Source organism: Leucopleurus acutus (genome assembly GCF_964270905.1).
Source record: "Leucopleurus acutus genome assembly, chromosome: 11".
Classification (NCBI taxonomy): domain Eukaryota; kingdom Metazoa; phylum Chordata; class Mammalia; order Artiodactyla; family Delphinidae; genus Leucopleurus; species Leucopleurus acutus.
Window position 1 is genome coordinate 81,394,203 of NC_139152.1, and position 23,938 is coordinate 81,418,140.

Sequence of the window (23,938 nt, forward strand, 5' to 3'; positions counted from 1 at the left end):
AAAAAGACTCAACACCACTAATTATTTGAGAAATGCAAATCAAAACTATAATGAGGTATCACCTCATGCCGGTCAGAATGGCCATTATCAAAAAAAATCTAGAAACAATAAATGCTGGAAAGGGTGTGGTGAAAAGGGAACCCTCCTGCACTGTTGGTGGGAATGTAAATTGATACAACCACTATGGAAAACAGTATGGAGGTTCCTTACAAAACTAAAAATAGAACTACCATATGACCCAGCAATCCCACTAATGGGCATATACCCTGAGAAAACCATAATTCAAAAAGAGTCGTGTACCACAATGTTCATCACAGCACTATTTACGATAGCCAGGACATAGAACCAACCTAAATGTCCATCGACAGATGAATGGATAAAGAAGATGTGGCACATACATACAATGGAGTATCACTCAGCCATAAAGAGAAACGAAATTGAGTTATTTGTAGTGAGGTGGATGAACCTAAAGTCTGTCACACAGAGTGAAGTAAGTCAGCAAGAGAAAAGCAAATATCGTATGCTAACGCATATATATGCAACCTAAAAAAAAACACAAAAAAAGGTACTGATGAACTTAGTTGCAGGGCAGGAATAAAGATGTAGACATAGAGAATGGACTTGAGGACACAGGGTGGGAGGGGGAAGCTGTGGTGAAGTGAGAGTAGCATTGACATATATACACTACTGAATGTAAAATAGTTATTTAGTAGGAAGCAGTAGCATAGTACAGGGAGATCAGCTCGGTGCTTTGTGATGACCTAGAGGGGTGGGATAGAGAGGATGGGAGGGAGGTTTCAAGAGGGAGGGGATATGGGGGCATATGGCTGATTCACTTTGGTATACAACAGAAACTAGCCCAGTATTGTGAAGCAATTATACTCCAATAAAGATCTATTAAAAAAATAAATGATAAAAAAAAAGACTTCGGCAGACTAAATAGACATTTCTCTAAAGAATACATACAGATGGGCAGTAGGCACGTGAAAAGATGCTCAACATCACTAATTATTAGAGAAATGCAAATCAAAACTACTGTGAGGTTACCACCTCAAACTCGTCAGAATTGCTATCATTAAAAGTCTACAAAGAATAAATGCTGCAGAGGGTGTGGGGAAAAGGGAACCCTCCTACACCATTGGTGAGAATGTAAATTGGTGTAGCCACTATGGAAAACAGTATGGAGGTTCCTTAAAAAATTAACAACAGAGTTACTATGTGATCCAGCAATCTCACTGCTGGGCATATATATGGAGAAAACTCTAATTTGAAAAGATACATGCACCCCAATGTTCATAGCAGCACTATTTACAATGGCCAAGACATGGAAGCAACCTAAATGTCCATCAGTAGATGAAAGGATAAAGAAAATGTGGTGTTTATATATACAATGGAGTACTACTCAGCCATAAAAAGAATGAAATAATTCCATTTGCAGCAACATGGATGGACCCAGAGCTTATCATACTATGTGAAGTCAGAGAAAGACAAATACCACATGATATCACTTATATGTGGAATATAAAATATGATACAAATGAACTTATTTACAAAACAGAAACAGACTCACAAAGAAAACAAACTTATGGTCACCAAAAGGGGAAGGAGGGGGAGGGATAAATTAGGAATTTGGGATTAACAGATACACACTACTATATATAAAACAGATAAACAACAAGGACCTACTGTATAGCACAGGGAACTATACTGAATATTTTGTAATAAGCTATAATGAAAAAAATATGTATAACTGAATCGCTTTGCTGTACACCAGAAACACAACATTGTAAATCAACTATACTTCAATAAAAAAATAAATAGAAGACTTCTGCAAACTGCTAAAAAAAACAAAACAACAACAAATACAGAAGCTCCTGGGTGGTGGATGCATCTTGGCTGCAGTGAGGGTCTCATGCCTGGACCAGTCTCCAGGCAGAGGGTGTTATGATTTGACGTGAACCCTGAACCCTTAGCACAGGGATTCTCAGCTGGTGGCCCTGCCCCTCCCATGATGAGGGGTGATGTGAGGGAGGAAAGGCAACACTCCCTCTCCAATGGAGGCTCTTTAGGGTGGAGGCAGGGAATCCCAATTCAATGGGGGCACATTACAATCTCCAAAGCCCTTCCCTTCTCCCCCTGGGATTTTGATCTGTGGATTAAGAATTGCTACATTAGAGGTATTTGCAGGACCATCATATTTTAAGGACAGATTCTAAATGTAATCCAGGGATGCAAACTTGTTTTTCTATGCAAACTAGATTGATCTGTAGGCCAGCCTGTATTTACTGTGAGCTTCTTAAGGCAGTCAGGACTGGCAGTTGAACATCAATCACCACGGATATTTACTGAGCTACTTCCTTGTGTCAGGGGCTGAGTCCCTGGTGCCTGGCTTCTAACACGTGTCCAGGAAGTGCTCCCTGAATGATGTCAGGGAGAGGGGGCTCATGATGAGACAAAGAGGTGTACCCCATTGTTCTCCTGCATCCTAGTCACCGAGGCTGTACCCAGCACACTCATCATTTTGGTGTTAGAATAACTGAAGCATAGGCTTTAGGCAATCTGTCCCCTAGGGAAAACTCCGGGCACCCAGGTAATTAATTTATATTAATTGGCTCATCACTAGGATTTTTCTGTGTTGAAAACTCCTGGTTTGAAAATCTCTTGGGCTCAAGGGTTCAATGGCATATTTGCAAGAACATTCATCGTAGTTTAAAAATTTCCCCCAATAGGGAACTGATTAAGTATACTACATAGATCTACACAGTGAGATACCAGGCAGCCATTTAAAATGAAAATGGAGGCATTTAAAAAACTGGTTACAAGACTCATTAAAAATTATGTATACGTACATAGATGGTATCTGTCTATGTGCATAGAAAACAGTATATATCAAAACGTTACTAGTGGTTATCACTAAGTGTCAAGATCGTGGACAAATTTTCTCTTCTTTATACTTCTTTGTATGTTTTGAACTTTATTCAAATGATGAATAATTTTACAATCATAAAAAATAATAAGCTTTTGCATTTTGAGCATTAAAAATAAGAGGAAATCTTCTAGCTCAAAATAATCTTATTCTTTATCCATCACCTGCCTTTTCCTTCTTTGGCAGAGAGGGTTTGGAACTGTTTTCCAGGCAAAATCCAGGCCCTGTTTTCTGGTGTTTCCATGGCTCACCCCCAGGTACTAGTGGGGCTGGCCATCCATTTGGTCAGTTTTTGTATTGGATGTCAATTCCAGCATCTGCTCAGCTGAATTTTAGAATACTCAGTTCTTCCTTTTTTTTTTATTTTTTATTTTTTAATTTTTTTTCTTGCAGTACGCGGGCCTCTCACTGCCGCAGCCTCTCCCGCCGCGGAGCAACAGGCTCCGGATGCGCAGGCTCAGCGGCCATGGCTCACGGGCCCAGCCGCTCCGCGGCACGTGGGATCCTCCCGGACCTGGGCACGAACCTGCGTCCCCTGCATCAGCAGGCAGACTCCCAACCACTGCGCCACCAGGGAAGCCCCTCAGTTCTTCCTTTAACCTGGAAACCCAATGCCTCTACTCCAAGTCCAGAGCAAAGAGTTGACTCTTCTGTCCAATTTCTATCAGGCCCAGCAGAAAATGTTCTATGTGGACATTAGCTTATGGACATGCAGGCAGTCCAGTTTTGTAGCCGTGCTAGGTTTGATCCCTGCACCAAATCGGACCACCTGTCAATGTGAACCACATTCTACTTCCTCTCATACAGATGATAACGCAGTGGTAGCAGCAGCTACTACATGACATTGTTAACTACACCCCAGAGACCAGCTAAGGGCCTGATGTGGATTATCTAACCCTCACAACCACCTTGTAGAGGAGGAATTATCATCCCCATTTTATGTGTGAGAAACTCATGATTAGTAAGATTGATTAACTTGGCCAAGTTCACACAGCTAGTCAGGGGCAGAGCCAGGATTCAAACCCAGATCTGACTTTAGATAAGACAGTGTTTTGTGCCACTGGGCTGTATTGCTTTCATGAGTCTGTTGGTGTTCTGCCTCCACTTTCACTGGAGGACCCTCTGAGGAACCATCTTGTGTTTTGGAGATTCAGCATATGAATGTTGGTGAAGACACCATCACACAATATCCCCTCCTGGAGACCCAGGACAAAAAGTTCTTTCACCATTGCATCACAAACAAAACAAAACAAAACAAAACAAAAAAATCGCTAGGAATAAACTTACCTAAGGAGGCAAAACACCTGTACTCCGAAAACTGTAAGATGCTGATGAAAGAAATTGAAGATGACACAAACAGATTGAAAGATATACCATGTTCTTAGATTGGAAGAATCAATATTGTTAAAATGACCGTACCTCCCAAAGCAATCTACAGATTCAATGCAATCCCTATCAAATTACCAATGGCATTTTTCACAGAACTGGAAAAAAAATTTAAATTTCTATGGAAACACCAAACACCCCAAATAGCCAATACAAAAAAAAAAAAAAAAAAGAAAGAAGAACGGAGCTAGAGGAATCAGGCTCCCTGACTTCAGACTATATGACAAGCTACAGTAATCAAAACAGTATGGTACTGGCACAAAACAGACACATAGGTCGATGGAACAGAATAGAGAGTCCAGAAATAACCCCCCACACTTCTCAATTAATCTACAACAAGAGGCAAGAATATACAATGGAGAAAGGACAGTCTTTTTTTAATAAGTGGTGCTGGGAAAACTGGACAGCTACATATAAAAGAATGAAATTAGAACATTCTCTAACACCATATACACAAATAAACTCAAAATGGGTTAAAGACCTAAATGTAAGACCCATATACTATAAACTCTTAGGTACTATAAAACTCCTAGAGGAAGACACGGGCAGAACACTCTTTGACATAAATCACAGCAATATTGTTTTGGGGTCCATCTCCTAGAGTAATGGAAACAAAAGCAAAAGCAACAAATGGGACTAATTAAACTTAAAAGCTTTTGCACAGCACAGGAAACCAGAAACAAGACTAAAAGACAACCTACAGCATGGAAGAAAATATTTGCAAACAGTGCGACCAACAAGGGATTAATTCCAAGATATACAAACAGCTCATACACCTCAGTATCAAAAAACCACAAACAACCCAATCAAAAAAACAGGCAGAAGACCTAAACAGACATTTCTCCAAAGAAGACACACAGATGGCCAACAGGCACATGAAAAGATGTTCAACATCACTAATTATTAGAGAAATACAAATCGAAGCTACAATGAGGTACCACCTCATACCAGTCAGAATGGCCATCATTAAAAAGTCTACAAATAATAAATGCTAGAGAGGGTGTGGAGAAAAAGGAACCCTTCTACACTGTTGGTGGGAATGTAAATTGGTGCAGCCACTATGGAGAAGAGTATGGAGGTTCCTTACAAAAAACTAAAAATACAGTTACCATATGATCCAGCAGTCCCACTCCTGGGCATATATCTGGAAAAGAGGAGAACTCTTATTTGAAAAGTTACATGCACCCCAATGTTCACAGCAGCACTATTACAATAGCCAAGACATGGAAGCAACCTAAACGTCCATTGAGAGATGAATGGTTAAAGATGTGGTATATATATACAATGGAATATAACTCAGCCATAAAAAAGAATGAAATAATGCCATTTGCAGCAACATGGATGGACCTGGAAATTATCATACTAAGTGCAGTCAGAGAAAGACAAATATCATATGATATCACTTATATGTGGAGTCTAAAAAAATGATACAAATGAACTTATTTACAAAACAGAAATAGACTCACAGACATAGAAAACAAAATTATGGTTACCAAAGGGGGAAGGAGGGATAAGTTAGCAATTTGGGATTAACAGATACACGCTACTATATATAATATAGATAAACAACAAGGACCTACTGTATAGCACAGGGTGCTATATTCAATATCTTGTAATAACCTATAATGGAAAAGAATAGATATATACGTATATATATATATATATATATATATAACTGAATCACTTTGCTGTACACCGGAAACTGTAAATCAACTATGCTTCAATTAAAAAAAAAAGTTCTTTCAGAATCACTCTCACTGAAGTTTTGTCTTCTGAGAGGATGGGGTATCCTCACCCAAGAAATATCAAGCATGTAATGACTGTGTTTTCCTACTTGCCTTGACCTTCAGGAAGCTCAGAGCTAAATCTGTGGCTCAGTTCTTGTAACAATGTAGAATTCTGTGGTCGGCATGTTGATGTTAAAACTTTCCCCTGGGTCTTGATCTTCTTTTTAGTGTGTATTTTCCCTACTTCAGATCCACGTGTATCTATATTTTCAGATTTAACATACCTATTCATGTAGGCTGCCTTAAGTCCTTTATGGAAGGAGGTATAGTATAAATGGTGGTTGTTTGTTCACTTAAACATTTATTCGACAGCTTATTTTGTTTAACCCCTTACTGAAAAAATGGCTGACAAGGTACATCAGACACGAGTCTCACATCATCTGGTTAAAGTGACAAAGGCGGAAGTGTGCTGAGGAGAGAGGGGACAGCACAGGGAGAGTGGCCGTGCCGGCTTAGGCTGGGAGGCTGCTGTTTACAAGTGGACCATTCTGATCTGCCTGCAGGTACTTTCCATTAGCATTAAAAAAAACAAAAAACCAAAAACACACCACATTTTAGTGACTAAAATTGAAGGAACAAATAATTGTATTCCATAGTCTCAGAATGCTACAGGACCTGAATATTCTTTGGCTCCCGGGGGCCGGCAGAAGCAATTCCTGAGGTCGGCAGAGGCTATCTGCACCTGAAGAGGGTGCAAACAGACATTCAAGGAAAAAAGGGCTGTATCCGTGCAAAGAAGCCCGGGGTGTTAAGAGGATCCTCAGAGGTCTACTACACCAGTGTCAGGGAGTAAAGACCATGCCTGGATCACCTGCATGGGCTAAGTCTGCCCTGGGCTGCCTGCCTCTGTACCTATCATTGCCACTGAGGAGATGACACTGACAGGGGGTCTGGTCCTGGTGACCTTTAGGTCCCTCTCCACTGGGAGCTCCAGGGTTCTCTGATTAGACGCTGTTGTCTGTCTTTTACCCAACCAACAACAGCTTCAGTTTAGAGGTGTATGTATAGCTGATGCCATGTTAAATAGTAGCACATTCTCCAAAGCCTGGACTGCAGGTCTCAACAATCCACCAGCCAGTGCACAGAAGTGCAGTGACCACGGGGCTGGCTTTCACCACAGGGGATGTCCCCACAGCAACGCTCACCCCAAAACTATTCTAAATGGCCAAGTATTTTGTCTGTTATTAAATGGCTTTCATTCTTAACAATATGCCCGTTCCCCACCTCTCCCTTTGCCTGGTGAGTTACTGCTCAACCTTGAAGATTCACCTGGGGTATTACGTCTTCCAGGAGCCTGCTCTGAATCCCCTTCCCCGACACCCCAGGCTGTGCCAGGTGCCCCTCCTCAGATGGGCACAGCTCCACTGACTGTAAAGCATTTATTAGGATTTTCTCTTTATAGATCCAAATGCCCCAGCCGGCTGAGCTCCTTGAGGGCTCTCCTCTCATTTGACTGTGTCTCTAGGGCTTAGGACCTATCAGGTGCGCAATAAATGTTGGAGGAACTGAAAAAAGGACGCTGCCCGGTAGGTTCCTAAGATAAGAGGACTTGCACCTCAAGGGTAAGATACGGGTGCCTGTGGATGGCCACAGCGGATTCTTCCCTTCTATTTTCTCTCCACAGGTAGATCCTGGCTGAATAAATGCTGAACCAGTGCAGGGCACGCCCTTTGGGCCTAAAGATAAAGCGTTCTCAATACGGGTCTATGATGGGGCCTCCAGAAAGAAGCCACATTTCTCCTCTGGCTGTATTTTGCTTGTACATCTTGTTTTTTAAGAGCCAGGGTAGGTTTCATCTACAACTTGCTTCATCCACGTCTTGAGGCAAAAATAACTGAGAATATTCTGGCCATATTCACAGAATTCATTGACATTCCTTAGCTCTACCTACTTAGTTCTCTCAAGTACAAGTCAGTGATTAAGTCTTGATAGATTATATTTATAGAAACAAATACTGCCCAATCACAGGTCTTCAGCATTTAGAAATAAATATCAGGCATTCTGCTAAGATGCCTATCTAGCCCAGGGCTGACACAGCAACTGGATAAAATGCAGATAGTTTCTTTAGGGCTAATTCCAGCTAACTAAAAGAATAATGAAATTAATATTTCTCTCTAAATATAACAGGGGTACATGGAGAAATTTTTGAAAATACATAAAGAAGAAAATTAAAAATCACCTGCAAAATTCTACTGCTGGGATATAGCCACTGCTACATTTTGGTTTCTTTTCCCTTTACATTTGTATATATGCACAAATACTTTTATAAGCTATATGAATATTTATGTGAATTTAAAAACAAAATTAGAATGATATTTACACACAGTTTCATGAGTCACTTTTTCACGCAACATTAAATCATGAATGGTTTTTGCATGCCATTAAATGGTCTTCAAAAACCAGATTTTTAAAGGTGGCAGAGCATTCCACTGCATCTGCTAAGGTTTCACGTCATGCCTCACCCCAAGTACATGAGTGTCATCAGCTCAGTGAAAGACCAAGAAAGGCTTTCTTATAAAGTTACAGGTTCTCTGTAGCAATCATGTACTCACGCCCGGTGGTCGCCTGTCCACATGGAACCACAGTCTACGGTGGCTGGACAGCAGACCTCTCACACCCATGCTGGAGGGGCTGGCCTGCCAGGGCAGAAGGGGAACACGATCCGTCTTTGTCCTGTTACTTGGCAGGGACTCGGGGAAAGGGTGTGCAGAAGAGAGATTTGCTGGATTTCAACTCCTCGCCACTCTTCAGAAGTAAAAGCTCCTAGGGGAAGCTACAGTAAACCCCTCGCCAACTTGTGATACCTCCAAAGCGGCATTTATCACATTCAAGACACTTCTTACCGACCACATTTTAATGCTTGTTGAACATCTTTCTCAAATGGACAAGACTGGTGATCAAAATGACTTTTTCTCTGCTTATGGCAGAGACGACTGCCTAATGCCTCACCTCATCTTTCCAAAGCGCATTAATGAATTGTCAGGCCTCCAAGATGCCCACATGTTCATACAAACTCAACGTTCAGCTTCCAGCCCCTGTGTCCCTCTCCTTTGGGAGCCCTCACCCTGCTGGGGCCAGCAAAACTGCAGGAGAGCACAGACAGGATTTTACTGCAACCATTCATTACGTCCTTGATTCTCCCTCTGAACTCAGACATCCTGGAGAGCAGTGCGGTGTGCCTGACTCACAGCAGGCACTCAGTAAATGTAGAAATATATTTTATGCAGACTTGGACTTTTCATCTCAGGTGTGGGATACCGCCGCATCAAAGGTACGTTGTAAACCGAAAACTGGGACATAAATCCTCACACAGGTCTGACGGGAAAGAACAGAACCAGCCCCGTAACTGCTGGTGCTGCTCTCCTGCCCTTAGAAGCTAAGACTGACGGAACGTGTGCTAGACACGGACGTGTGTCATCTCACCGAATCCTTACAGTAACCCTAGGCAGCGGGTACTGCTGTTATCTCTATGTTATAGATGAGGAGACTGAGGAGTACAGGCGTTCTTGCCCAAACTATGAAACTAAGAGGTGCCGACCTGGGATTCAAAACCAGGCTGATTCTAAAGGCGTCACCCCTAGACATGACATTTGATTTTCAGTTCGTTGGGAGGGGGCTATAACGAATACATGTACGAATGCTGCAAAACAACTTGTGAAAAAAATCAGAATGACTACTTTCTTTCTAACTTCATAGAAAATGGGATTGATTTAAAGCTCTGATAACATCCATCCCCCTCAACCCTCAAAAAAATAGGGATGAGAGGAAAAAAGAGTGACTATTATTCTCTTAATATTCACCCACCTTTGGCTTTATGGCTTAGTTAATTCTCAACGATTTATGCCAACGGAGAGGAGGTATGGATAAATGTAACCCAGCAGCAGTGTTAATCTATTTTTTTGGGGGGCGGGGGAGGAGGTGATATATAACGGCCACAGGACTGGGAGTGCTGCTGTGTTTTTTTTGTTTGTTTGTTTTGTTTTTTTTAAATTTATTTGGCTGCACTGGGTCTTAGTTGCAGCATGCGGGATCTAGTTCCCAGACCAGGGATCGAACCCAGGCTCCCTGAATTGGGAGCACAGAGTCATAACCACTGGACCACCAGCAAAGTGCCATTTTTATTCCGTCACTCCTGCCACTGACTTGATGAGTTTCAGCTGCTGCAAGGGGCCAGGGGAAGGCTTCTACTTAAGTGTAGGTTGCTACTTTGTAAGTGGGAGACTAGCCAGGGAGTGTGACAGTCCCATCTTAAGGGCTCTATGCACTTCAGCATTTTCTTACATTGCCATTTATTTTCATAGTATCATAGTCCAACAGGTTGAGGGCCATTTTCAGGTGGAGAAAAGGAGAAACAGAATGAAAGAGACCACCTAGTTCCACATACAGTATTAAGTTCATTGTCAGAGGTCAACTAACCTCAACGATAACGGAAGTTCTTTTGCACTTGTAAATTCCCACTCTGTGGAACAATCTCTGCAACATAAGCCGTAAGTACTTTCCATTCGGAACCCCACGCTACTCCATGAAAAGAATCTCCGAGTTTAAGAAAGGGAGAAATGGGTGAAAGTGGTCAAAAGGCACAAACTTCCAGTTATAAGACAAATAAGTCCTAGGGATGCAATGTACAGCATGGTGACTATAGTTAACAGTACCGTACAGGCGTACCTCGTTTTATTGCACTTTGAAGATATTGCTATTTTAAAAGATTGAAGGCTTGTGGCACCCTGCATTGAGCAAGTCTACTGGCTCCAGTTTTCTGACAGCATTTACTCATTTTGTGTTTCTGTGTCCCATTTTGGTAATTCTGGCAAGATTTCAAACTTTTTCATTATGATTATATTCCTTATGGTGAACTGTGATCAGACCTTTGATGTTACCATTACAAAAAGATTATGCCTCGCTGAAGGCTCAGATGATGGTTAGTATTTTTTAGCAATAAAGCATTTTTAAATTAAGGCATGTACATTGTTTTCTTAGACATGATGGTATTGCACACATAACAGGCTACAGTGCAGTGTACACATAATTTTTATATGCACTGGGAAACCAAAAAATTCATGTGACTTGCTTTATTGTGATATTCGATTCATTGCAGTAGTCTGGAACAGAACCTGCAGTATCTTTCGGGTTTGCCTGTATTGTACATTTGAAAGTTGCTGACGGAGTAGAGCTTAAAGTTCTTATCACACACACACACACACACACACAAAATGTGTAACTGTGTGAGGTGATGGATGCTAACTTATTGTGCTGATCATTTTGCAGCAGTACATATATCAAGGCCTTATGCTGTACATCTAAAATGAATACAGTGTTATATGTCAATTTTATCTCAATAAAACTGGAGAAAATTAAAGGGCTCCGGAATCTCACTTTCATTAGACTGATTATGAGAGTGGTCGACTCTGGTGTTCTTCCCCTGCGCTTAGGTTTGCTGGTCCCTAGTGATGGAAACGACTATAAAGTGCTGTCCCCCTGCTGACCATGGTTTCCTGCATTTTGTCATCTCTGTTTCTCCAGTTTAGATCCTTTCACGGCCCACATTCAGGCAAGAAGGCACAGGAAAGAGGGAGCCTCGTCTCCCCCACGCACCGCCCACCGGCATCAAGACTTTGACATTCTCTACACATTCCACAACCAGTCTAAGCTGTACACACTGAAGATGACAGAATTTGGGAGGTGCAAGTAAGAGAAAAATGAGCATGGTTAAAATTATCAAAGACTGCAAACATGTTCTTTATAGAGAAGTGAGAATTAGCCAGGGTTTAGCGGCAGTCATGGCTTTTAATGCTATTTAAACAAAATAAACCTTTCGTATTTTAGAACTAGTGAATGAGGTCCCTCCCAGATTTTTAAAATAAATCTGACAGTCTCGCAGAGAATGCATCAAAATCTTTCTAATCTACCTATCTCCATTCTATGTCCTAGAAATCCAGACGGAGTGAATAATACATAGATGAGAGTTGCCAAATGATCTAGGTTGTATCTATCTCTTTCCTACGGTGGCCTTTTAAGGATGATCACTGCAGCCTTGGGATCTGGTGGCCGCTGAAATACCCATTCTCCCTCTTGTCATCTCAGCAGCATGGATTTCCCCTTCATTCATTTGAGATAAGAGTGGAGAAGAGAAAAGCTGAATCCGTTGTTTTAAGCCTTACAACTCCTGGTCTTGTAACACATTCTTTTTTCCTACACAGTCCTACTCTCTTCCCCCAAGTTTTCACTGCCTGGAAGGTGGAGGTCGGGCAGCCTCTTGTTCTGTAGTGGGTGAGATGTGTCCCACTGGGGAGGTGACTAGAAATCAGCTACCACCATAGTGAGTCTAGAATGCAGAGTAGGTCTGGAACGCGCCGGTAGGTACATACTGGCTTTTCTTGGGAACCCTAATTCCCTTTCTGCTCTAGTCTTTTAAAATTTCCATCTACCTGTCATTAAAAACTGAAAATATCACAAGCTGAATTTAGCATAGATTCTAAGTCATGGAAACAAGCTTAGAGAAGATAAAGCGTAACATTTCCTGAAGTGTGTTCCGCAGAACACCACCTCCGTGAGAAGCTCTCCCCAAAAGAGGCTACCACGGCCAAATGAACTTGGGAAACCAGGTTCACTCCACCCCCTCCCGGTGTCTGAGCCCATGAAGGGCTCCGCAAGGTCCCAGAGTCAAGGAACTACGTTAAATTCACATGCTCATATTAGTAGGGGGGCTTGGGCCTCCCTTCCAAGACCGCAGGATTTCTATGGGAAAAATGCTCTGAATTTCAAATCCGACGCTCCGTAAACTGGAAGCCTCCTGGACATCATTGGGTTTTCTTGGTGATAAGAAATATTCATAAAAACTTCCTGTGACCCATAAAAGATCTATAAGGTCAAAGTAGCAATAACTGCAATTAAAAATGTGCATGTACTCATACACATCAGCTGAAAGACTAAATGGATACTTAAGGTATTCTTTTCTTTTCTTTTGCCATTTGGGCAGCCTGGGGGACTGGTTCATACCAAAAGAATTTTAAGGCTTCGAGACTGGACTGAATATTGAACTGCCCTACATAAAGATACAAAATCCACGCTCAAAGAGGTTTTTTTTTAGTGCAAGCAAAGCTTGGTGCATCTCAAAATTGCTCGAAGGCCCACGTTAAGGCTGGTGGCCTTTGTTACTATTTTTGAAGTTAAACAAACTGTTCACCTAGAGAGGATTAAAATGGTGGATTTGTGATGTAAGATGAAAATCCTCTGGAGCTGAAACCAGACTCCTAACCTAGTGAATGTCTACGTTAAATCAAACATCTGGATGAAAAAACAAAAGGTGAAGCAATTCTCCGCTTGTTTTCCAAATGTATCAGGAACATCATGTTGATCTTAAAACGAAACAGTTGGCTATTTTCCCCCCACATTTCACTTCTGTATTCTGGCGTCGCATATACACACGCTTGAAAAACTCAAGAGGCCAGATGGCCCATGGGCATCATTTTTAGCTTCAATAGAGAACAATGTTTTGGATACCCTTATGAAGGCAAATTATATATTACTCTAAAACCAATTTAGAAAGAAATGCTGCAATACCCAAGGGCAGGGTGGAATTCATCCTGACAATACTGGAATACTAATGTTGACATTCAATGAAAACACGATATAGATGCAATATACCAATAGAAGGCCTACAGAATCTATGCTTTCTTTCTATTGTTTCTATTTTATTTATTTTTTCTTCTATTTTTTTCAATTCTTTCACAAGGGCAGTGGGAAAACTTCGGACCATAAGTACACTTCTAGAAAATCTATCTTATGTCTTTTAGCAGAAAAAGTCCAGGCTGTGAACTGTGAGGTCAGCAGGCAAGGAGAGAGAAGAGGTGGTGCGGGGGAAGCAAACACTGAACACGCATTATTTATGAACGCTCTACATACGTTCCTTCATTCCAATCCCAAAGAAAACCTGTAAGGTACAATCCCTGTGCCTGTTTTATAGACAAAGGAAATCAGGACTCAGAAAAGTCCTGCAACTCGTCTAAGACCAGGGAGCAGGCAGCGAGTTGGGATGTGAACTCTCAGCAGCCTGTTCTTTCTATGACACCAAGGCAAATCCCAGAGAAAGGTGTATCATGCAAACCAAAATGTATGTGGATAGAATGGAATTTCGCTGTTTTAAGAAACAATTGCGGGACTTCCCTGGTGGTGCAGTGGTTGGGACTCCGAGCTCCCAATGCAGGGGGCCCAAGTTTGATCCCTGGTCAGGGAACTAGATCCCACATGCATGCTGCAACTAAGAAGCCTGCATGCCACAACTAAGGAGCCCACCTGCCACAACTAAGACCTGGTGCAACCAAATAAATAAATATATTTTTAAAAATGCTTAAAAAAAGAAACAATTGCATTTCACAAGAATGGCAAGTTATGTCTAAGGCACCAGAAACCTAAATGCTGACATGGTTTTAATCAACACTGTTGATCCCGTGCAAACAAACGCATCCAGAGCTATCTGGAGCAGCCTTTGAGGGTTTGGCTTTGCAGTCCTTACTGTTAACACAGACCACCTGTATATTATTCTCCTCATGCCTCTCAAAATAGAAAAAAAAAATTAAAGGCACACAGCATTCTTTCCTGTTTCCAATCTTCACAACTTGAAAGGGATGGGCCACACGCAGCCTGATACAACGTTCTGGGCATGAGCCTAACATCCCTTAGGATGGGGTAAATTCTGGGTTACTGTGGTCCTTGGTCCATTGGAGTTTGTCAGAACTAAAAATGATTGCTTCAAGCAGTCTTACCCATGACATTGAACTGTGGGCTGGCCTCTCAAGAATCTATTATACTGCAGTTTCTGTGTAATTCTTTAAACATGTGTATCTCAAAACTTGAGCAGAGCAGAACTGTCATATTAAAGTGACATTTTAGAATTCTTCTGATTACAAATTATTTCATGGTTGTAGCTGTCTCTGTTCTGTCTGCTTCAAATTTAGAATGCCCAATGTACTAAAATAGAGTTATCCTCGAGCAATTTGTACCATCCTGAAGGTACAAGAAGGAATACTTGTTATTTTCTAGAATGGCTTCCATTTTCCAAGTCTGTAATATATGGGCTAGTTTTTAGACTTAATGACAAACAGGACTATAGGTGTGTAACACCATAAGGACGTCATTACAAGACTAACTTCTGAATACAGGCCATATTCAAATGAACCAAACCTTGCTGTTCCCAATTATTATTTATAAATGTCTAATTTAACTACTATTCAATATAGAAAACCACAAATATTGTATGAAGCACTGAATTTATTTTTCCTCCAAACAAACCTAGACTATCATGCCCTACTACTTAGAAATGGCTACCAAAGAAACCAACACACATAGCAAAGGAACAGAAAGGCTGGAAGACATTTACTATATTTTGGTACCAGAGAAAGAAAGGAACTCGTCTGATATGAAAAGTGAGGTTAGTAACTGAGCAATGACATTTCAGATACTGGATAGAAGTGGAGTTCTAAATTTAATGAATGAACGAAAATACAGAAAAAACTCAGAAAAGCTGAGTCTGCAAAATACCTTACACCAGGTATACCTTAAAACTTGGTAAACAAGCCAAGCATCTAGATTGCAAGCTGGGCTTTCAATAATGTCCAGGTATATTCAGGGAAATATTTAGTTTGTCCAAAGAGGGTAGCTACTCACCACATCGAAGGCAGTAAACACGTGACAGTAGTGGTGATTGGACTTCAAATCTTTTGTGATATAAGCGAATGTTGAGAGGTCTTCTGGGTCCTGGGCAGCACAGGAGATATTACGAATTTCATGTTCGGCAATTATGTTCTGGAAGAAATGACACAAACGACCGTTGTTTTCCTCTGCAAACCAGCATATTTTAGAACCAAGGCAAATGATCTGGGAAGCAGTTGCTTTCCCTCGTCCTAGAATGTTCTAGAGCAGCAACATTCAAAGTGGTTCAACACACTATCTGTGGGCAAAGGTACACCAGGTCTGGAAGGAATGCTTTCGTTTAATTAAAAACAACCTAAAATAGTCCTGTCCTGGAGCAGCAGTTCTCACATGGTGCTGTGTGCAGAAGCAGTCTGGGTGGCAGACACTTCAAAAAAATAGTAACTACTAAGCATTTCACTGTTTCCATTTTCCATGTAGAGTCAGCGCCGCCTCCTGCTAACTCTGTCTGGAAAGGATCACCTGCCATGTTGTTCTGCCTGCCGGGAGGCTGATCCCTCACCATCTTTTACCTGTTGTCTTGTGCCTGGCCCCTAGCTCCTCAGAGCCAAGGCAGGTAGGCGAGGGCGCGTCAAGGCGCTCTCTCATGAAGACTCCGTGGAGACTAAGGTGTAAGGGTGGGATGAGGGAAACACTACGCTGCATGCTAGATGCAGCGCCCCGTGGATGACAACGCTTTGCTAACTATACCCGCTGTGTATCATTATGAGTGGTGCTGTGGTTATCCTCATCATCAGCTCACAGGTGGCGAAACCAGTACTCAGACAGTGTAAGTTATGCAGGGCAGGTAGTGGAACTGGGCCTGATGTTGCAATACCTCTCAGCCCCACCTCTCTCTCACTGGTTGGACATAATTTCATTTTTTCTCTCGGCTAGCACTTTTTCAAGCCATCTCCCTGCCAGCCCCCTCATCCCAACTTGCCTCTAAGAATAATCGGTGGGAGGTAACTGAGGAAAGGTTTAAGTACCATTATCCCGAAGCACAAAATAACCAAGGAGCATCACCTGGGCTGCAAACCCAGCCAGAAACTTCTTTTGATACACTGATGTATTTCAGAAGCAAAAGATTTCACATAATCATGCAAACATTTCTTAACCTCACAATATCCCGTTTATGTTTGTGCAGTTGTCATAGATCTAAAACCCTCAATGCTTTAGTTACCCTAATTACTTTGTAACTGCACAGTCTTAAATAACCTGAGCGAATGTAATGCTCTGTGTATACCCATCAATGCCTAAAATTGCTTACAAAACGCCGTTTCCTGCCAGCGCCCCCAGCAAGTACTTCACGCCCCTCACTCTACTGAGCTACGTGGTTGGTAAGCAATTACAGAATTAACACATAAAAGAAAATTAAATTAAGACGTTCTTCACAGTGACCCTGTATGTTGACGCTACATGCAGCGCTGTCAGAAATAACTCAAATTGAAATCAGATTCCCATAAACAAGTAACATCCTATCGCAAGACAGAGTTTCAAAATAGAAGGTGCCGATCCTCTTCTGGCATCCAGATAGCATTTCTCCAAGGAGAAAACTAAATTAGGAGCTCGGTGAGGCTTAAATTTAAAATTAATGAGCTCTGCGTGGTCTTTATAGGTATGATGTTAGCAGGTGCTGAGAGCCTCCGCCATCATTTTAATTGGGGGCTGCTATTACTTCGGGAAGCCTGTGGATTTGGTCTCACCTATCCAGGATCCACTATTACTGAAAATAGAGCATTGGTTCCAAATTTTAACTAAATTGGCATTTTGTGTTCTTGAGATTTTCTTTTTGACTAGCATAAGGTTGATCAGTTTCTCGGGAAAGTGTTAACAGTGAAGTGCCCTGTGATTTTTATTGCACTGAATTCCCTGAATCTTGCCAATTCACAAGATGTCACTCCTGACAATTTTCAGTGGTGTGTGACAGCACTGTGGCCCAGGGAAAAATTGTTAAGTAGGTAAAGTGTATCTTTGGAGATCTCTCTTAATTATGAACCGCATGTTTGCATCCTCCCCAAGTTTGTATCTTGAAATTCTAGCCCCCCAGTGTGATGCTGCTTGGAGGTGGGCCTTTAGGATGTGATTAGGTCATGAGGGTGGAGCTCTTGTGAATGCTATTAGTGCCTTTACAAGACAAGGCAAGAGAGCTAGCTGGCTCTCCCTGCCGTGTGAGAACACAGCACTTATGAAGCAGGGAATGGAGGCTCTCATCAGACACTGAATCTGCTGGTGACTTCATCTTGGACTTTCCAGCTTCCAAAACTGTGAGAAATAAATATTCATGGTTTAAGCAACCCGGTCTGTGGTAATTTACTATAGTGCTAAGACATTTTTCCTCTTTCTGGGTCCTCCCTCCCAATTTTCTGGAAACCGGCCCCCTCTTCTCTAATCTCCAGGAGCCCAGGGCTGTCTTTTAAACTCCGAGGCCTGCCCTCCTCTGTGTTGCTCCATGTCCCCAAATCAGCCTCCTCTCCCACTGCTGAAACTTTAATTCCTCTGTTCCCATGGTCTAAACTAGAGGAAAGGCAAGCTAATACAGACATTCTACAATCAGTTACGAATAACTCATGTTATTGGCACTCAGTCATCCTAATTGGCACTTTAAAAATTTGCTTTTAAATGAATTCATAGCAATGGACTGTGTAGGGAGGTATCTTGAACAGAACTTCCTAATATATCCGTGGTGCTAGAATGTGGTGAGGACCTGGGATCTCACTACTGATGTAACTGAGCAGCGGCCTTCTCAGGACATACCCCTCCCTCATGTCCTCTGCTGTACCTCCTCTCAGAAGTACCCAGATAATAGTATCTCATGCATATTCCCTGAGTTTTTCAGAGGCTCAAAACCACCACAAAAAGGAAGAAATTAACGACTGACGATCATGAGCATGTAGCCCCCAGACCTTCCAGTGCCTAAGGACTGATCACCATCAACCAATCAGAAAACTGTGCATGAGCTGATCACATACCCTGGGACGCCCCTCCCTCACCTGGCCTTTGAAAATGTTTTGCTGAAACCCTTTGAGGAGCTTGGAGATTGGGGGGGCATGCGCCACCCGTTCTCCTTGCTCGGCCCTGCAATAAACCTTTCTCTGCTCCCAACTCTGACCTTCGGTTTGCTTAGCCTCACTGTGCATCGGGCACACAGACGTGCATTAGGCAACACTGAGACACTGCCATCAGTCTGCACGGCCCACCTCTGCAGAACGGCGAGGCTAGTTCTCTATGTGTACGACGATTCCAAGACTAAGGATACTACAGCTGGAGACAGGATGGAGACTGCACAGTTTCCTCCTTGGAGGAGTCAAGGAAGGATACATTCTTTCCACCCTGTCATTAGTGGCTCCTCCATAAATTAAAAGCTGACATCATCATGAGGTACAGGTGATGTTCCTCAGTTTACAGTGGACGCCTTTACGCAGCTGAGCCTCCATATCTAAGCATATTCTAAGGAGACGAGGGCTTTTGAAAGGCTCAAGCCAGGACTGGGGTCACCCTGTCGCTTCTTTGGCTAGAAATTTTGGCAGCTCAGTACCCTTCAGCAGGGAGTGATTCTTTTTCTTGTCTGTTGCCTTTCATCATGTAGAGAAATAGCTAAAGGGGTATCTGGCTGGTGGGTGTAGAAGAGACTTGTTTGGTTCAGCCGATTAACAGAGACGGTCTCAGAAGGGGGTGTGATAACGAAGTGATGGGCCTAGAAACCGGCCTCTCCCTGCTTCCCTCACTCCTGACTACGACAGGTAGGGAGGGCCCTTCTCTGAGTCTCCTCCACAGGCCAGGCCTTTTATGAGGGAGACAATGCAGCACCCATCCAGAGAGCGCCCCCCACATAGAGGCAGCAGCCCTGGTCGGGGGCTACCTGGAGGAGACCTGCAGAGAGGGTGGTGCAGATGAGGACAGCACACACTCTTAACTTGACTCTGAGCTTTTGAGAAACATGTGCTATAAAAAACAACTGGCACTTGTTTAGGCAAAAGTTCCAAGTTAATCTGTGCCTAAAAAAATAGCATAAGCCCTGTTTGAAGCTGACATTCAAAACAAACTTGGCTTCCCTGGTGGCGCAGTGGTTTAGAATCCACCTGCCAATGCAGGGGACACGGGTCGAGCCCTGGTCCGGGAAGATCCCACATGCTGTGGAGCAACTAAGCCCGTGCGCCACAACCACTGAGCCTGCGCTCTAGAGCCCACGAGCCACAACTGCTGAGCCCACGTGCCACAACTGCTGAAGCCCGAGTGCCTAGAGCCCATGCTCCACAACAAGAGAAGCCACCGCAATGAGAAGCCCGCGCACCGCAATGAAGAGTAGCCCCCGCTCGCCGCAACTAGAGAAAGCCCGCGCACAACAATGAAGACCCAACGCAGCCAAAAATAAATAAAATAAATAAATTAAAAACAAACTAACAAACCAACCCAGGCACTGCATTGTTCCTAATTTAGCTGGATGAGAAGACTGAGGAGGGGGGTCACAGCAGGAAGGCAAAATGCAACCCACCCTCAGCCAGGCACTGGATGTGCGGACGGTGTCGCCTCTTGGAAGACCCTGCTGATCTGAAGATGGGTCTGGAGCTAAGCAGTTGCAGCCCTCTTGGCAGAATGCCATGCTGACGTGCCTCTGGGCTACGCATCTACAGAAAGCTGGTGTGATGTACCTGTAACATTTTAGTATAGATCTAATCCAAGTTCCATTTTTAATTCAAGATCATTTTCCGCTTCTTCCTGCTTACCAGGTTTAGTGATTCAATTCATTTCCCAGGTTGCTAGGTAACAGGTTTACAAGTTTACAGCTAGGCACCTAACCCTTCCCCATGAACTCAGCCAAAGCTGGTACTTTACATTAGAGTAAAAGGAAAGAAGTGCTTTGCTGGAGGGTTCATCTTTCACACAGTCTAATGGGGGCTAAAAGGAGGGGAAGAGTCATTAACACCTAATTAAGCATCCACTGCATGTCAAACGGACGGGCGGAAGGTCGCATGGAGTGAAAGTGAAAAAGCGTTAGGTTAGGGAGTGGGAAAGTTAAGTTTTAGTCCTTCTCCATGACCAGCTAGCTGTGTGACTGCAGGGCAGTCACTTAGTGAAGGTCTGAGGCCTTCCATTACTCTACGCGTCCAGTGCAGGATGAACACCCCCTCTATCTGACCAGGGTAGGGTTACAGAGATGCGGCGGTTAGGAGAGGACCGGTTAACAATAAAGTACAGGGGACTTCCCTGGTGGCGCGGTGGTTAAGAATCCGCCTGCCAATGCAAGGGACATGGGTTTGAGCCCTGGTCTGGGAAGATCCCACATAATGCGGAGCAACTGAGCCCGTGCGCCACAACTACTGAGCCTGCGCTCTAGAGCTCGCGAGCCACAACTACTGAGCCCAAGTGCCACAACTACTGAAGCCTGTGTGCCTAGAACCCGTGCTCTGCAACAAAAGAAGCCACTGCAATGAGAAGTCCATGCACTGCGACAAAGAGTAGCCCCCACTCGCCACAGCTAGAGAAAGCCCGTGTGCAGCAGCGAAGACCCAATGCAGCCAATAAATAAATAAATATAAATTTAAAAAATGATGAACATTTGAAAAAAAGAAAGCATCAAACATGAACAATAAGCTGTGACTTCTGGTTGTATCTTACTACAGGCTTAGTGCTCACAAGCACCACAAACTGTGAGGTCTTCACAGATGTCTATGCGTCACAAGTCCTTCACTTCAAATCAAAGTGGTTCCCCCCAGATGCTTCCCAGGGGAGGAATCTCTGGTACAAACCGAAAGCAGGACCTGGAGTTTTATCAATCTGCTCCTTTCCTGCTGTGGGTCTTAATTTAGAGGCTGGTCTTTGTACAGGACCAAGTGGCACGCATGATGCCACTGCAGACACTGCTGGATGAGCACAGTTCCTTTCATACCACAACCTGAGGAAGACTCTTCAACACTGGCTCCTTGCGCCCCCTGAAACCAGGCCTTCAGCCCTGGCTGGCGGTGTTTCTCAGCCTTCCCCAAACTCCACCAACGCAGCTCTACACCGTTTCTTTCTTCCACCTTCTAATACAAGCTCTCTGCTTTAGGCTTCTCACACACTAACTCCTAGACCACGGCCCCGAGTCACCCACCCTCTCCCTATCCACCATTAGACTGGGGTAGGTCACTACGTCACAGGACACTGGGATGGGGACCCTGTGCAGCCCCAGTGTTGAAGTCGATGTCCCCAAATTCCTAAAACAGCCAGGCACACGTTGTCATATAGTCACAGAGAGGCTGGTTCCACCTGCTACCAACATATGCACTTTGCCTTTGCTCTGGATTCTGAAAACAGGCTGAGGACCACACTGCAAGGGCTTGAAAGAAATGCGGGCCTTCTTTATTTAGTGTCTTTATTCACACAATTATCTTTTGCGTATCTTTCATTGCTTAGATTTCCAGAGTAGTCATTAGTGAGCAGAGATCTATGAATAACTCATCTAAGTACTGGTGACTGAAGCAGAAGCATTCCCTCAAAGTCTGGGAGATCAAGATCTAGGGCCCTTGATGTGTCTGTAAGCAAAATGCCACAGGGCCGATAGCGCTCTCTCCTTCCTCTGATGGTGGAGAGTGGGTTAGAGAGGATGCAGTTAATACAGACACACCCAGTCATACCACCAGCTTCATAGGATGACAGCCTTAAGACTCTGGAAACTTCTCAGGCCAAATACCACTTGCTCAGAAACTGTCAGAATCCAAGCCTGCCAAGGCTGTTAATCTAAGAGAGTGTCAGACTCATAAGCTAATAACATACTGCCATTCATGTTTTTCAAGTGCAAATGGGGTAGAGACAGTTGCTCCAGGTTAGGTAAAAAAAAAATCCAAATGCCAAAGCCTTTCTTGAAATTTAGATAACAGTGAAAGCAATGCTATCTTCAATCAGAGTTCCATAAAGTTTAGAAACTTTTAAAGCCAACTGACTATAATCTAGGGCTAAAGGAAGTTTGTGCACCAGCACCTAAAGTTGCTTCCAAGAAATAAAAAGGCAAATCAACTGGGATTTTTCTGATCAGAGTTTCCATAACTGTAACCTGACAGCAGTAACTGTCAATGACATATTGCCGGGTTGGAGCATCATTCCACGTGAGGCATCTGACTCTGAGTGTGCTTTGGGTGTCATCACCTAGCATGACCAGACTGAGTTACCAGCTTTCGGCTTGAGTTTCAGAACAGCTTCTAAACCCGGGAGGTGGTTCTAAGTAGACTTGGGGAGCTTGGCCTTATCTGCCTGCTGACGTGGCAATCTTCTTCATTACAGAAAACAAACTGGGAAGGCTTTGAACTGGTCGATTCAGAAGCTCAGGTTTATTATGGATGGTCAAGGGTCACTGCCCACGGGACGTTTCCCTGGATCTAAATCCAGCTGCCGTGGTCCTAAATTTCCATTGTTTAAATTCACCTGTTTCATGACTTTTGTTTCCTTTCTCCAGAGTGGAGTGGGTCCAGCTGGGAGGACTAGGGAGGCAGTCCAGAATACAAATGGTGTTTACCAATGGGCATTACCTCATTTCCCCTATTTCTACACTTTTTTGGTTGGAAGGACGTAAGACGAAAATGCAGGACATTTGGGGGTTCTGGAGGAGGAGCAGGTCAGGCTTGAATTTATGGAGGGTGAGAGTGGTCATACCCGAGTTTCCTAGTCTAGCACCTGCACTCTGTCACCTTTGCCAAGAAAGGACACTTTCTAAGTAAAATGCAACCCAGATGTCTACACTTGACCTCAGGGCCCACAAGCTGTTCCCACTGTGAGCACGAAGTCACCGCAGAGTCACAGCACGGCCTGAGCTTCTTTTCTGATTGTGTCTCTTAAGAAAACAATACAGGTGGAACCCTCGCTTCCATCTCAATAGTTGAGAACGAAATGCAATTATATGATGTAAACGCCAGAGCATGGGTTCCCTGTGTCAGGTATTCATTACATACATCAAAAGAAAGGACAGGCCTATCTCTGGAGCAATGAAAACACAAATGTTCTAGCCCTTCACCTGGTAACATACACTTCCTCTGGTGGAGGAATGATGACACTGGTACATTTTCACACTAGACATGATTTTTTTTCTGTTTTAATATTCTCTGGATCCAAAGGGACATGCCAGATACTGAGTGGCCACAGTCTACTAAGGAAGGTACCAGGGAAAAGTGAAAGCAAA

At 43.3% G+C, this 23,938-nt stretch overlaps 1 protein-coding gene across 18 annotated transcripts in view; it reads right to left on the minus strand.

Moving 5' to 3' along the window:
• Positions 1–23,938, minus strand: part of ANKS1B (ankyrin repeat and sterile alpha motif domain containing 1B) — a gene marked incomplete at both ends in the record, with an annotated part of 1,174,646 nt that overhangs the window by 13,116 nt on the left and 1,137,592 nt on the right. For all 18 annotated transcript variants that reach the window (XM_082850046.1, XM_082850043.1, XM_082850045.1 and 15 more), the window contains one exon: positions 15,763–15,900. In XM_082850046.1, coding sequence (XP_082706172.1) covers positions 15,763–15,900 — 138 coding nt within the window. The remainder of the gene's footprint in view (positions 1–15,762; positions 15,901–23,938) is intronic.